Source organism: Physeter macrocephalus, chromosome 4 (assembly GCF_002837175.3).
Source record: "Physeter macrocephalus isolate SW-GA chromosome 4, ASM283717v5, whole genome shotgun sequence".
Taxonomy (NCBI): Eukaryota; Metazoa; Chordata; class Mammalia; order Artiodactyla; family Physeteridae; genus Physeter; species Physeter macrocephalus.
In genome coordinates, this window is record NC_041217.1 from 139,316,113 (window position 1) to 139,331,849 (window position 15,737).

Sequence of the window (15,737 nt, forward strand, 5' to 3'; positions counted from 1 at the left end):
ATCCTTGGGCCTGTTAATAATGTTTTATTGCATCTGTCAGACACTTTATACTTTTCAAAGTGCTCTTTGACAATACGAGCACTTTCCACTCCAGGTGCACCACCTACTAGGCACCCGCGCTTGGCTAGGGCTCTGCACCTCAGCTCTCAACACCTCACAGCATCTCTGGAGAACTGGTGTGGCTGTCCCCATTTGACACAGGGGGACTCAGCCTCCGGAAGGGACCTGTCCGAGTCACAGACTTGGTTGGGGGCAGTAGGGGCTCACACTGGGCCCATCAGGCCCCAAAGCCCTTTCCTCCTTAGCATAACCCTGCCAAGTGACTGGGCAGAAAGCCCAAGAATATAGTCTTCAGATTAACCCTCCTCACACTATAGAGGAGAAAACGGAGGCCCAGAGAGGGCAAGTGGCTTATAACAACCATGTCTAACATTTTTGTTATACTTTATATAATTTTTGAGGGCTTTCAAGAGCTTTTTGTAGATTTCAAGACTAATTGAGGCACATCTGCCTCAGTTTGTCTTCCTAAAAATCCCAGGAGTGGGGCACGGCAGGGCATATGAGAGTTAGGCTGTCAAAGAACCGTGGAGGATACAGAGGCGTGAATAACGGTATATTGCGCTTCTGTGGGGTAATGCAGTTTGGAAAACAATGTGGATTCAGCTTCGGTGATAAGAAGAACACATGCTGTTTAGTGAGCACCTCCTCCTTGACCTACAGATGTTAGTTATGCTCACCCGGCCTGCTGGGCAGCCAGCCCCAGCCATGGCCTTGCATCTTGTCAAATGAACGCCAGGATCATAGATTGTAAGCTCCAAGAGGCAGGAGTGTGTGTCTAGCTCACCATGTTTCCTGCACCCGGATAGTGTCTGGTATGTTGTAAGTGCTCTGTGTTTGTGTCAAGATCAATTACCCACTGGAGCTCAGCATCTGCATCTGAGAACTGGGGATTTTATTATTGATCCTGCTGGTGATTATGGGAATTAATAGGTGTCCCCAGTGCCTGGAATGCAGCAAGGGTTCAGTTAGTGTTTCTCAAGGGCACATTGTCCTACCCGGTACCCCAGTGACTGCCCTCTGCAGGCCATCCCCACTCACTTTGTCTCCTTTTCCTGTCTCTCTTTGCATAGTGAACGGGAGCTACGGCCACTGCACTCCGGGCTCGGAGAAGAGTCTACTGGACCTGGACCTTGCTGAAGGCCCTGGACCCCCCTGCCGCCAGGGCCTGTTTCTCCCTGCAGGAAGCCCACCACCCCGGGGCCACCCCTCAGCCTGTGAGAGGCTGCTGCATTTCCCCCACCCCAGCAGGTATGTGCTCCGACCCCATGCATCAGCTGCCTTCTGTGGACGGTAGCTGGAAGCCACAGACCTAGGGCCTCCAGTCCTCACCTGGTCTGCCTGGCTCGTGGGACACACAGGGAAACTGAGGCACAGGAGGGCCAGAGACCAGCCGGAGCCCAGTAGCACACGGATGGCCGCCTGGTCTAGGCTCTGGACCTCAGCATTGCAAGGCCCCATGAGAGACAGGAGTGGCTTTATTGAGGTGTGTTTCCCTGTTGCAGAAGCTGAGCTGACTTTACAGAGAATCAGTCATTTCAGAAGCAGAAAAAGATTCAGAGGATGGGGCGAGAGGTTGGGGAGGGAAGACCCAGCTCAGGGTTCACGCATGCTGTAGTGATGAACCCTGGACTGCTCCGAGAGCCGAGAGGGGTTCCTCCACCCAGGCGTCTCCTGCCCCAGGAAGCCATCACCCCATAGAACTCTGCCAGGTAACCATCATTCAGTGCTGGCGCATTACCAGTGATGTTCACCTCTGGACAGATGTTCTGCCAGATTGCATATGGGGCTGAACTCTGCCTCCTGCGGCTTCTCCCAGGATCCAAGCCATGCCTCTGTGCCCTCTGGTCTGCGGACAGGCAGAGGCCAACCACAGACAGGCCTCTGCACCCACCTGCTCAGCCCTAGGGCCCTGAGCCAGTGCCTGGGGCTGCTGGCCTGGGGCCTGTCTCACAGATCACAGAGTCTAAAAACTGGCCCAGTTGCCTGTTTGCAATTGGTTCCTTCACCAGTCATTTATCGGGGCTGGGTGCCTTGGTGAAGGAAGCAGAGATCTCCCCGACAGAGTTTACTTTCCAGTGGGAGCTCCATGGTGGGAGATATTACTAATTAGCAGGATGCTTATTCTTCCCACGTGGAACCATTTTTCTTTGAGAATGTAAATTCCCTGTGGCTTTCTTTGGTATTAGTGAGACTTCTGATTTACAGGAGTGTGTTAGTCTGCTTGGGCTACCATAGCAAAACACCTCAGGTTGGGTGGCTTAAACAACAGACATGTATTTCCTCACAGTTAGGGAAGTTGGAAGTCCAAGGTCAAGGTGTCTGCAGGTTTGGTTTCTCCTGAGATCTCTCTCCTTGGCTTGCAGATGGCCACCTTCTCACTTGCTCTGTCCTCACACGGTCTTTTCTCGGTGTGCACACCCCTGGTGTCTTTTCTTCTTTCAAGGACTCCAGTCTGGTTGGATCAGGGCCCACCCTGTGACCTTATTTAACCTTAATTACCTCCCTGAAGGCCCTACCTCCAAATCCAGTCACAAAGGGGTTTAGGACTTCAACCTGTGAATTTTAGGGGGACACAGTTAAGTACATGATGAGGAGTTAAGCAAGCATCTTTTAGACTTGGAGCTGTGCATTGTTTGGTGACAGTCAAGTGCATTTATCTGCTTGATTGTTCACTGAGGCCCCCCTGGCAGCATCCAGTTTCTCCAGTGAAATTCTTTCTGTCTCATGGCAGAAGCTACACTAACCTAGTGAAAGCTAAGGAAGTGGATTTTTGTTTTCTTTTCTCTTTTGGTAGAGACGATCAGAAACATCATTTGTCATTTTGAAGGTAATTTGACAGGGCACAGGAGAGTCTGTACCCAGAACCCTATGCCAGCATCAGTCTGAGTTGCTGCCACCTCTGCTGCTGGTCTGGCTCTCCCAAACTCCCTCATTTTCCTAAAGAAAAAGAGGGCCCCAGCCCCTATCCCATACCCAGTTGGATCCTGTGCCTTCTACCTCCTGCCAGATTGCCTTGTGTTTGGGGTCTGTCCGTTCATGTGGCTCCCTCTGATTCAAACAGATCCAGGTTCACATTCCTGCTCTATCACTGCCTGCCTCTGAGGGCTTGGGCAAGTTGCTTCCGTGTTCAAAAGTGTCAAACAGATAGTAGTCTCTCCCTTGAAGAACTTGGCCATGCCTTCAGCTACCATGCACCGTTACACTGTTAGGATTCATGAGACGGCCCCTGGGAAAGCGCCTGGAGTTGTCCACTTTTTCTAGGGACCACACTCACAATTTCTAGAGATGTGATGGGATTTGCCCGGGGTGTACAGGGCTCAGTGGCAGAGCAGGGCCAGAACCACTGCCCGGCCTCACAGGGACACTGAGGCAAGGGGAGGGACTGCCTTAGCTGGCATTCGGAGCCAGGAAACCCTAAGGCCTGAGCTGCCCCCTCCCTGCCTGATGCCATTCAAGGTTTTGCTGTTGATTATTCGGTTAACTTCAGTCACAGAACACCACAGCTGTTCTCTTCTGGTGTTGGTTGCTTTAAGCTGGCACTGTTTTTAAAGCAGTTGCTTCAAACAGATGCTTACCTGGCTGCCCTTCCCCATCCATGCCCACCTCTGCCAGGCCCAGGATCATGACCACGCAAGGAACAGCTGTGCACTTACTTTTTTTTTAAGCTCCACAAAGTCACAGCTTCAAATCCGATCTTTAAGCCACTCGGAGCTTTCTGCTGGAAGTGTTGGGCCCAGGATTCCCAGCCCTGGAGATGGGGGGCTATGTGTTTGCTCCTTCTGATTCCACCTGGTGACCATGCTCTCTGGACAGCACAGTTCCTGGGAGGGAAGAGAGGTCTCTGGTGAGTGAGGCAGAGAATTGTTCAAGTGTAGTTGAGAACCAAACAGAAGAAGAGCCCCTCCCCCAACCTCCTATCCAGGGAGCACTTCAGGTTAGGTCTACACAGGAGAACTCTACACCCGGGAGGGAGAAGGGGAGCCTGGGTTCTGGTCCCAGCCCTGCTGCTGGTTTGCTGCTTGTGACTGCAGTTAGCCCTGTGCCCTCTTGGTAGCAATGGGGTTGGAGCCAGTGCTCTTGGAGGGCTCCGGGCTCTGACTTTCCTTCTCCCCTGTCCTGTCCCCTCCCTTCCACCTCAGGGCTGGAGCGGAGGATGCCACAGCTGCAGGGAGCCCGAGAGGGAGGGGCTGGGGCTACAGGGCCACGCTGGGAAGCAGAGGGACAGGTGATGGCGCCACAACCCCCGGCTGCAAAGAGCCCCAGGACGGCAAGTGTTAATGATGGCAGTGCTGATTGCACCATTCACCCTGCTGTCCTCTTCCCAGAGGGCTGTCACAGCATCTGTTTCCTCCCTTGATCCTGGCAGCCTCCCTCTGAGGTAGGGAGGGTTAGTCCTTATTTCACAGGTGAGAAGACTGAGGCTTGGATGGGGACAGGTGTGAGGGCACGTGGGGTATCCTAGTCAGACTTTGGGCACATAAGCAGGCCTCCTGTTCTGCCCAGCCAGCTCCTGGGGCTTCTCGGACCCTGAGCCCAGTGTCACCTTGCTGGTCTCTCCCCTTCTCAGAGTCCTCTGATGACCAGCAGGCCCTGATATCTCTTCCTGCACTTATTTGTCCCACATTTGGGAGAGGCCCCCTCTAGGAATGCATGTACCACATGTGTGATGATGATAGCATCTTGGCCAGCTGGGTTCTGCCCATCACCATCCTTACCCTCAGGAGAACCATTTGACACTGGGCTACAGGGAGAGGCCCAGACCACGTTGCTAAGTAAGGTTCGCTGAGCTGCGAGTGGCTGAGACCTGAGGCTTAAGAGATGTTAACCCAGGTCTCTTGCTGCCCCACCTGGCCTGCCTGCCTATAGCTTCATTTTGTACATTCATGACCTTGAAATTCTGGACATTCCCCCCAAGAAACTTTTCCTCAGTTTTTCCTAGGATGACTCCTCACTGTGATTGTGATTCAAACCCCACCCGCTGATATTCACAGTGGAAAGAACAGATTGCTTGGGGCAAAACATCACATTTTTAGAAATTAAGAAAGATTACAAGAATTAAGAGAGATTTAAGGGACAAGTAAGCAGAATTTAAAACAAACTGGACCTGGTGTCCCTCAAAGAGCCATCCTCAGCCTTCTTCCTCCAGAAGTCACTAGAAGGTCACGGGGAGGGGGACAGGGCAGACCCAGGGAGGCCTCAGTGGCAGGACCGATAGCACTTGGGCTGGAGAGGGTGGGCTGGAGTTAATAAAAGGATGAAATGCGCTCCTTTCTGGCATCCTCCTCGGCACATTCACGTTTTCAGACCTCCTGCCTCTCTTGAACCTCTTCCCAGCCCCCTCCTCTTCCTCTCTCTCCCCTTCTTCCTCCACATTCTTCCCTGCTGACCGGGCAACCAGTCCTGGTCTGTCTGCTGGCAGCCCTCTGCCTCCCTCTCTTGCTCTGGGCTTCTCCGCCCCTCGGTCCTCAGGCTCCCCACTGTCCCCTGCCTGGACCTCCCCACTGTGGAGTGCCCACCCTCTGATGACCCCTGTTCACTGTCTTCCAGGTCGCCCAGGCCCCAGGCCACCTATGTGAACGGAGGCCTCCCGGCCACACAGCACATCAAGCAGGAGTCCCTGCCTGACTACCGGGCCATGACGGAAGCTCGCGCACCCCTGTCTGCCCACTGCCGGGCCCCGCCAGCCACGGGCCCGCACACAGACCTGGACCTCTCAGGCCGAGGCCTCGCCAACCCCGCACCTTCCTGCTACCTTCTGGGCAGTGAACCCAGCTCTGGCCTGGGCCCCCCACCTGAGGCCCACCTGCCCGAGGGTGGCCTGAAGCGCTGCTGCCTCTTGGGCCTGCCCCCCGCATCCTCAGCCTCCGCCTCACCCTGCGCCTCCTCCGACATCACCTCCATCATCCGCTCCTCCCAGACAGCTCTGGTCACCTGTGTAAATGGACTCCGGAGCCCCCCTCTGCCAGGAGACCCAGGGGGCCCTCCCAAGAGGGCCCGGCCCAGCCCTGCGTCCACCGAGAGCCACGAGGGCAGTTTGCAACTTGAAGCCTGCCGGAAGGCCGGCTTCCTGAAGCAGGAGCCCGCGGACGAGTTCTCAGAGTTCTTCGGGCCTCACCAGCAGGGCCTGCCGCCCCCCTACCCCCTGTCTCAGCTGCCGTCCGGCCCGGGCCTTGGAGGCCTGGGGCTGGGCCTGGCGGGCAGGGGCGTGGCTGGGCGGCAGGCGTGCCGTTGGGTGGACTGCTGTGCAGCCTACGAGCAGCAGGAGGAGCTGGTGCGGCACATTGAGAAGAGCCACATTGACCAGCGCAAGGGCGAGGACTTCACCTGCTTCTGGGCGGGGTGCGTGCGCCGCTACAAGCCCTTCAATGCCCGCTACAAGCTGCTCATCCACATGAGGGTGCACTCGGGCGAGAAGCCCAACAAGTGCATGGTGAGTTCCCACGGCCGCCGGGCTGTGCCCCCGCCGCCCCCAGCAGAGCAGCACCCACCTCACTGCCCTGGGAGAGCCCTGCCTAGGCTCCTCACCCTGGGGGCTGGCTGGGATGCGGCCACTGGTCACAGTGGTCAGTGCCCTGTCACTGGGAGCCTTGGCGGAGGGCCAGGTACCCCATCCTCCACCCTCCATGGCCTGGTGTCACACACACTCGTTCAGGTGGTGACACACGTGCTCTGAGGTCAAAGCGGCTCGGCCAGCCTTCTCTCTTACATACAAATGCTCAGTGTCACACCTGCCGATGGCCAGGTGAGTCATGGAGAGTACGCTCTCCCCTAGCACTGGCTCTTCACCCGGAGTCCTTCCCAGGGAGGCTCTGGGGCCTCCTGGAGCAGCCACAGGCTTGATTTCCTCCAGAGAGCACCGGGTCCACACAGGCATTCGGCTTGAGAGCTGTGGGTACCCAGGGCAGGCTTTGGGGTAAGGCCAAGGGTTAGCAGATAAGGCCCTGGATAGCACCTACAGTGTTCTGGCTGAGGTTGAAACTAAGCTTTCCAGGGAGACACGCACACACACACGCACACACGCACACACACACAAAATATAGGCACCCAGGCCTCCAGCCCTTCTAAGTGGTCATTTGCATGTTCTGCTCTCACTGTGGTGGAAATCCGTATCAGAGGTTAGAAATTTAGTCTTAGTCCCTGATATCTTTAGCCAAGCCACTGTGCCTACCCACAGGGCCCAGCCAGCCCACCAGGACAGGCGCCTGCCTGGGATTGGAAGGGCTGATGGAGCCACCAAGGCCCAGCTCCGTCTTCCCAGCTGCTGGGGCTTGGGTAAGGCAGAGGAAGGAAGCAGTGTATCTGGTCTTCAGGGCCAGTGTTGTAGCCAAAGTTGAGTTCTTCCAACACTTGTGTGCTGTCATTGGGCCCTGCCTCATGGAGAACTAGTCTGGGAAGGGGTGCAGCTCGGGGAGAGGTGCACCTCTGTCCCTGCTCAAAATGCCGGGCAGCATTTGCAGGACCAGGGAGGGGCAACCAGCGGCATAAACTCCATCCTCCTGGGACCAGCTGTTTGCCCTTGGAGCACATCTGCTTGTGGAGCTTTGAGCTGGGTGCCCACTGGACCAGCTTATTCAGCTTTGAGGAGGCTGGGTCTTGAAGATGAGAAGGAATTCACTCTGCAGACAAGTGAGGGTCAGGGTTGGCATGCTGGGGTCGTGGGGAGAGGCTGGAGTGAGCAGGCTGAGAAGCTGACTGTATCGTGTGTCTTTGGGCCGAGAGTGTGCTGGAGGCAGAACTGGTGGCTGGGCCGGTTCCTGGCGACGCCCCCGTTCCTTTGGGGTGTTGTGACACGTGCCTTGTGGGAGGGCACGCCCCTGCCTGGAAGGAGATGCCCAGCGGACATCGCAGGGTAAGGCTCCTGGAACGTGGACAGTCCTGTCTCTCTCTGAGATCCTGCAGTTGACAGCTGCCAGGCTACAGTTCTCCTTCATGTCTTCTCTCCTGGGGTGATCCCAGTGGTGTACACAGGGTCCTCGAAGAGGCTGCCTGGCCTGAACCCTGGTGTGGCGTGGTCAGTGGCCTTCTCGCACTCAGGCTCCCGTGTAGAATCGCAGCATCCAGGAGTTTCTGTTTTAGACATGAGGGACCTTGGAGATGATCTAGGCCTTCCCTGTCCATTTTCCAGGTTGGGAAATTGATGCCCAGTGAGTGGGTCACAGAGGCTCAAATCACTCAGAGCCGTCTCAGGATCTCTCTGTAGGGTTTCTTCTCTGGGGCCAGCCTGCCAGAATCTCTTTTGGTTCAGCAGATTCCACAGAACACTGGCTTACACCTGGCTCTGGAGACAGACCTGGACCTGCCAAGATCTTTGCCTGAGGGCACTCACAGTCAGAGATGCGTGGGAGCTGGGTGTGGAGATGAGTGACAGGGTCTGGGATGGAGTTTGCCTCAGCCCAGGGAGGAGAGATCTAGAAGGGCTTCATACAGGAGGTGATGTTCAAGCCATGTCTATACTTACCCATGGTTGTGTTTAATCTTTACAAGAGTCCTGTAAAACCAAGGGTTTTTATAGATGAAGAAACAAACCCCACATTGGGGGTCAGTAGGGTCCAGCTGGCCTTCCACCTGCTGCTGTGAGAACACTTCATCTTGCCTCTTAGGGGGTTTAGGATTATGGTAATAACACCAACAAGCAGCTCCTGAGTGCTGACTGTGTGCGGGGGCTATTCTAAGCCCATGGTCCTCATACTCCATGTGGTCCTCACAACAACCCTATGGGGCAGATACTATTAATCCCCATTTTACAGATGAGGAAACTGAGGCTCAGAGAGACTGCATAATTTACCCCAGGCCACACAGCTAGTTAGAGACAAACCATAACAACAATAATAGTAGAGGCTAATAATCATGATAGTAATAATAGTATTGATAACAACGATAAAAATAACTTGCCCAGGGTTACACGGCTAGTAACCATTGGAGTGGAAGTTGAACTCACATGTTTCTAAGCCGTGATGCTCTTGTTTGTGTATATCTTCTCCTGTTAAACTGATTATTCTCTGGGGTCCAGGTACCAGCCCTGCCGGATGCCATCCTCTGGAGATGGTAGCAGAGATCTCTGAGCTCCGCCCTGCCCGCAGTGGGAGTGCTCCCCCTTCCTGCGAGGCTGGTGCAGTAGGTAACCCAGGGGAAGAGGCGGACCCTAACCCGCACCCCAGATAAATACAATCTCCCTTCCCTGTAAAATTATTAATTTCTCATGACAGGCCTCTGCTACCATGTGCTGTAATAGACAAAGGAATTTTGGACCCGGAGCCTCTGGAGAACAGGAAATAGATGAGACACTTTGATTGCAGAGTAAATGGCCCACTAAAATAGCAGTTAATCCTTTTATTATCTTTCCAGCAGCCGTTTCCACAGTTCTTTCATGAGGTAAGCCTTCCCCGCCCCGTCCAACTGTAACACTCCCATCCTCGCAGCTGGTTCACATTTAGCCTGCGGAGCCTCTGCTTCCGCACCGGGCGGGCCTAGAGGTGCCTGGAGGAGCCCAGCTCCCCTCTGCCCAGGCCGTTCATCCTCAGGCTCAGCCGGGGACCCAGGACTCGCCTCACTGGCCCCCAGGGTGCACCGCCCGCCCCCCACCCTGCCCTTTCCACGGCCCTTCCACGCCGTCCAGCGGAAGCTCCTTAATCTCTTTGCAATATCCTGTTATGTTTCTTACGTTGTCGGAGTTGTCTTAGCCTTATTATATTTGGGGTTTCATCTGTGTTACGATAGCAAGATTACGTCCAACCCAAATACTGACGCGATGCCTCGAAGATGTTAACTTTGAAAAGATTACTTTCTTGCTTTCTTAGGTTGGCTCTCTCAGACGGTTGGAATTCTGATTGTCTGAGACTGCAGAAATTAGCAGACTCTGAGTTTGCATTTCTCCACATCGAGAAAAAGACAGGCAGAGGAGAAAGAGGAAAACCTCTTATAACCTTGGGTTTTATGAAATAATCATGACAACAACCCCTGACTTTTGTGAAGAGCTTGACCAAAGCTGTGAGCGCAGTATGAAGGTATAAAAGGCAGGTGAAAGCCCAAGTCTGGAGTCACACCGACCTCGGGCCCTGCCACTTACCAGCTGTGTGACCTCAGGCAGGTGACTTAACCTTTCTGAACCATAGCATACTCAGTTGTAAAACAGGGTGATAATAGTACCTACCTTTTAGGACTGTCGTTATTAGGATTAAAAGAGATGACATAGGGAACTGCTTAGTTAATTCTCATCTTCCCCAATCACACTCTTCACACTGATGGTCTTAGGAGATTCATACATTAGCCCTAGGGGTTAGGACAGGATCTTTGACAGCTATTTTACAAATGAGGAACCTGAGGCTCAAAAGAGCCAGTCAGGAGTGGAACCTGGACTTGAGGTCAGCTAACTGCTGCAGCCTCTGCTGTTGGTGAGGCGTGCAGAGATATCACATGTGCTGGTGGCCTTATGGTCAGGTGTCTGCCAGCGATGCAGAGCCCCTGCTCGGTGCCAGACAGTGGCTGCTCGGGGTAAGAAGGGGGAGCCAGGGCAGAGGCACAGGGAGGAGGCTCTAGTCCCTGCCCTCCAAGTTCTGATGCACAGCCGGAGCCTTGAGGCTGGACTTAACATCCTGCCCGGGTTCCTCTGGCAGCTGCAGCCGCACTGACCATTGGTCCCCATCCCTTACCCCGCCCAGTCTGCCCTAGGTGCCACTGGACCTGGGACCAGGGATATACCTCAGATAGAGGCTTGACAGGGGGTCCGGGATAGCATCTTATGGGAAGTCCTGAGGGAGAAGAGACCTAATATATTCTGAGACAGTCTCTCTCCAGCCAGGAATTACCATGCCCATTTTACAGAAGAAGAAACTGACATTCAGAGACGCAATGGCCTGCTCTGTATCACCAGGCACAGCTGCCTGGACCATTCCACAGGCCACACCGCCCTCTACCACCCGCCTTTGCCCAGCTTCTCTATTCAGCAGAGTCGAGTCCTCTGTGGGTCTCACATCACAGTGTGTGGGGTCCCAGGGCATCTGCTCCTTCCGGCCCCCATGTCCTGAGACCAGCCTAGTGGGTTGGGCACGTTCCCAGGCCAGCTGACACCCCTGACTCATCTCAACATCTCAGGCTCATCCCAGGGAATTATCCGGGAGTTCGAGATGTCTGAGCTGGTGGCTTTACCAGTCCATCCTCATCACGTAGGGAGAGGGCATGGGGGAAGACAGGCCCTGAGAGGATGGGAGTCCAGGATGGCACAGCAAATGGGGCAGCTTCAGTGGGCAGGGGGTTTCCTGAAGGGGCCGGTAACCAAAAGTTGGGGAAGTTAGACTGTGGGAAGGTGACCCTCAACTGAGGGAAGAATCCTCCCCTTGAGACACTTGCCTCACTGGAGGGGCAGCAGCCTCTCCTGTGTGCCAGGAGTCAGGGGTCCAGAGACAAAGATGATGTGATGTGAGACTTCTAGCGCCGTGGGAAGATTCTGCCCTTGAATCTTGCGATCTTATTGCTGGATGATGGAGGGAGGGAGGGAAGCCAGGAGCTGAGGATTTGAGCCTGGCTGCTTAAGCTTGTTTGAGTCAGTCAAGGGGGACAGGAATGTTACTGAAATACTCATTGGGTGTCTTTCAGTATTGAGGGCTTCCACACATGTGTGATCTCAGCACTCAGAACATTCCTGGAGACTGAAATTATCCCCATTTTACAGATGGGGAAAGGGTAGTCCATTTCATGCCCAAGTTCAGGCCCCAAGTGCATCATGGGGTCAAATTTGAACCCAGGTCTCAGCCTGACTCCAAAGACTGTGTGCTAGCCATCACCCCGAGCCACCTCCCAGGCAGAGAATCATCAGTCTGCTTGCAAATGTCGAGAGAATATCCAGATCTGAAACTTATGCGGCAAGCTGACACCAAGCGCCTCCTGTGTGCCAGGCCCTGGTGGGCCGTGGGGTCACAGAGGGAATCAAAGCCAGCCTGGCCCTGTGGAGCCCTGATGGAGCAGGGAAGCAGATAGACGTCTGCATTTAACTACTTTTCCCAAGCCAGCGCCCCATCATCTTGAGAGCCTGCAGGTCCCTGCCCTGCTGACATGATGGGTCTTTTGTCCTACATGAGAGGAGAGAACACTCATGGGATGAAGAATAAGACATTTTACCGTTTTAAAAATAAATAAGTCACCTGAAAACAGTCTCCCTTTCTGGAGGCTGGGGTTTCTGGTAAGATTAAAAGGCTGCAAAATTGAATATGGTTTTAAACCCCTTGCCCTGGAGGAGCCTGCTGTACATGAGCCCATAGAGGCCAAGCTGTTCCAGCCAGGTCAGGCTCACCCACTTTGGAAACAGGGGCCTGAGCCTCATCTCGTTCTGGGGGTGGGGGGCGGGAGGGTCTGGGTAGGAAAACCTTTTTGAGCAAAGGCAGCCATCTAGTTTGCATCCAGATATGCCCTCGTTAACAACCCTTACTGAAGTCCCTCCTCTGGGCCTTGGCTTTTGCTGATACCTCTGCCTGGAATGCCTTTCCCAACCCAGCAAACTCCTAACCATCCTGCACAACCCAGTCCAGTGTCCCCTCCTCGGCACCCCTTTTCTCCGTGTGTCCTGCTCTCCCAGCACATGTTGCCCTATTTATAACAGTGCTCCTGGTATGGTCGAGTGTCTTGGGGACCACATGTTCTTTGGCACCTGGCCTGGCCTTGGAGGCAGAGGAGTTGAGTCTGCTCCCTAGTACAGAGGCCCTGTTCTAGTGGCCGTCTGCTCTCTCTGCTCCGACACTGTGTGAGGTTGCCCAGACACTGCCCTCCAGAGCAATTTCCCATAAAGTTATAAGAATGGAGGGACCTTAAAGATGGTCATATCCACCCCTAATCTGGTGCTTGAAGTTTTCCTGCAAGAAAGCCTTAATTTGAAACCTGGCTTTGCTACCTAGCAGCCTATGATTGTGTGCAAGTAACTTGATTTCTGTAAGCCTCTGTTTTCTTACCTGTAAAGTGGAGGGAATAGAACTGTTGTGAGGCTTCGATGAGGTACTATACATGAGATGTTGCGTACTGCCTGGCACACAGTGAGTGCACAACAAATGGTCTGACTGCTCTGGCCAGTTTGCATTAGGAAAGGAGAAGAGGGAGGGTCTAAAAAGCATAGGGGCCATGCAGTCATGAGCATCCTAAAGGAACAGAAAAGGCTGTTGTAAGTCCCAGCTCTGCCATGGATGTGACCTTGGATGGGTCACTTGGCTATGCTGAGCCTCAGTTTCCTGAACTGTGAAATGGGATTAATGCCTAGCCCTCTGTGTTCCTTGGGTGCTCAGCAGATGCTAATGCCCTTTCCCCTCTTGAAGCCAAGATTCCAGCTCTACAGATCTTGGCTTACACTGGATGCCTTCCTATCTCCCCCAGTTTTTAAAAATCAAACTCAGGGACCTTCATAAGGAGAGGCTTTCTGGAAACTCCAGCTTTGCATTCACCTCAGAGCCCTGAGGGCCCCCTCTCATCACTGTACAGAGGGGGAAACTGAGGCCACAGATGGAAAAGGCTTGCCTGGGAAGGAGGAGAGGAAGGAGACAGGTGGAGCTGGAGACTTATCCCAGCTCTGCTGCTCACTGACTGTGCCACCTTGGACAAGTCACTTCACTCCTGAGCCTCCGTTAATGTATCTGTAAAATAGGGCTTCTGATGCTCACCCCAGAAGAGTCTCTGTGAGAGGTGGACACCTGTGGTCCACAAACTGCAGAGGGCTCTGCAGAGGGGATCAAGTTGAGTCCCCATCTCCCAGTCCAGGGCTCCTGCCCGTAACCTGGCCCCAGGGTACACAATCACCCTCATAGGCGTGTCCCTCCCAGATGGGTTTCCCATCGGGCACAGAACCTTTTAGCCACATGCTCCCCAAATGCAGTGCTTGGCCTTTAGGCCTCTGTCTGCAGCTCTTCTAGCTTCCTCCTTCTCCGCTTCACAGTGCTCCCATACCTGCCCCCCCCTCCCTTCCACCTCTATCCCCCATCCCTCCTACTCCCATTCACTTCCCCATCCCTACCTCATCTCTATCCCTGACTCCCCTCCCTCCATCTTATTTGAATTCTGAGCCAGAATTTGGTGAGCCAGGGTGGACCAATGGCTAAAGGTATAGGATAACTGTTGGGGTTCAAATCTCTGCTCTGACCCTTAACCAGCCGTGAGACCTCAAACAAGTCACGTGGCCTCTTTGAGCCTCAGTTTCCTGTCTGTGTAAAAGGGAGAGTGTTGTGAGAATTAAATGAGATCATGTATATGGAGCACTTACCTCATGCCTGGCAAAATACTCCATGCTTGAAAACAGGAGCCCTTGTTCCTTTTTTTTGAGTCATCAAACCTGAGCTCTCATAGAGATGAGAATTCCTGGGAGCACCAAACTTGAGGGTCCAGGAACACTGGCCAAGTTTTGTGAACTCCACACTGCTTTATGGAATATGAAAAAAATTAAGGATAAAAAAAACACAGCCCTCTGAATTGAATTTAAAATAATAAAAGTAGAGAAAGCTTTTGAATTTAATGTAAATGGAATTGAAATGATTCTCTTATTGGACTGAGAAAGTCAGATAAAATCAACAGTGACTTGAAGAAAGTGTCCAGAACATGTTTTCTAAGAGGGACATCCTGGAAATGGTAAACTTCATGATTGAGCATTAATAGGCTCTGTCTCCACAGGATGGCAGATGGGTTATCTGAGCCAACTTCACGCGCCTCACTTGGCCTGCTGCCGTGACTGACCTCACCCGTTAAAGGGGTGATGGGCCACACCAGCGCTATGGCCTCAGTCACCTCTAAGACCCAGGACACTCAGCTTACCTGTTCCCCTCCCTCGGGAGAGTGCCTTGCGCTCAGTTGTGCTGTCTCCCCCCCTCACTTCTGCCACCTTTTCAACACAGCTTTATTGACACCCATACTGTGCCAGGTTTGATGCTAGAAGCAGGAGGCGCAGCATCAAATGAGGAATGGTCTGGTGCCGAAGGAATTAACCAAATGCTGCAGAGGCACAGTGGAGGGAGAAGGCTTCCCCCAGGATGTCATCAGAGCTGGGCTTTGAAGGGAGGGTAGGAGCTTTCCAGGTGCAGACCACGAGGAAAGGCATTTCAAGGAGAGGGAACAGCATATGCAAAAGATGTGACAGTCTTGGCCCTTGAGGGGGGCATAGGTAGCCTCTTGTGCTTGGAGTGTGTTCCGTGCATGGGGCTGGGAGTAGAAATGGCAGTTGGAATTGAACCTTAAAGGGCCTTGAAGTCCAGTATGAAGAGCTTGGACTGTGTCCTGAGGGCAAGGGAAAGAATGGTGGAAGGGTTCTGAGCAGGAGAGTGACACAATCAGCATTAACATTTAGAATGTTGGTCGTGTGGTGGGTGTGTGCGAAGGGGAGCAGCAGTAGGCAGATGAGGACGCAGCAGCCCAGGAAGGAGCCTTCTTCCCGGGTCCACCAGAGCAGACAGCAGCAGCTGGCTGCCAGCCAAGGCCTGGGCACCATGGGCCAGGCCAGCTCCGCCCAGCGAGCCGTGCCGGGCGCAGTGTCTGTGCCTGATTGGGTACCGGAGCTCAGTCCCCCTTTGGAAACAGCATCCAGCACATTTACCAGTGGGAAATGGGAAAGGCATTTCCCATAATGTGGCTCCGTAAAGTTTGCACAACTGTTCTTTGTTTTCCGTCCATCCCCACAATAAATCTTCCTCCACTGCCAGGACTGGGGCCTCCGTGGT

General features: G+C 53.8%; 1 protein-coding gene and 1 long non-coding RNA gene across 2 annotated transcripts in view; one reads left to right on the forward strand and one right to left on the reverse strand.

The window, feature by feature from the left end:
• The window catches only part of GLIS1 (GLIS family zinc finger 1), a 227,245-nt gene that overhangs the window by 136,832 nt on the left and 74,676 nt on the right, over positions 1–15,737 (forward strand). Inside the window, exons 2-3 of the mRNA XM_007128159.3 lie at positions 1,131–1,308; positions 5,608–6,490. Of these exons, the coding sequence (XP_007128221.1) occupies positions 1,131–1,308; positions 5,608–6,490 (1,061 nt within the window). The remainder of the gene's footprint in view (positions 1–1,130; positions 1,309–5,607; positions 6,491–15,737) is intronic.
• LOC129392093 (uncharacterized) lies at positions 2,340–5,950 on the reverse strand. The gene is made up of 3 exons (XR_008617283.1): positions 5,864–5,950; positions 3,714–3,881; positions 2,340–2,613 (listed from the first exon to the last, which is right to left on the reverse strand). It is a non-coding gene; the product is annotated as an uncharacterized lncRNA (long non-coding RNA).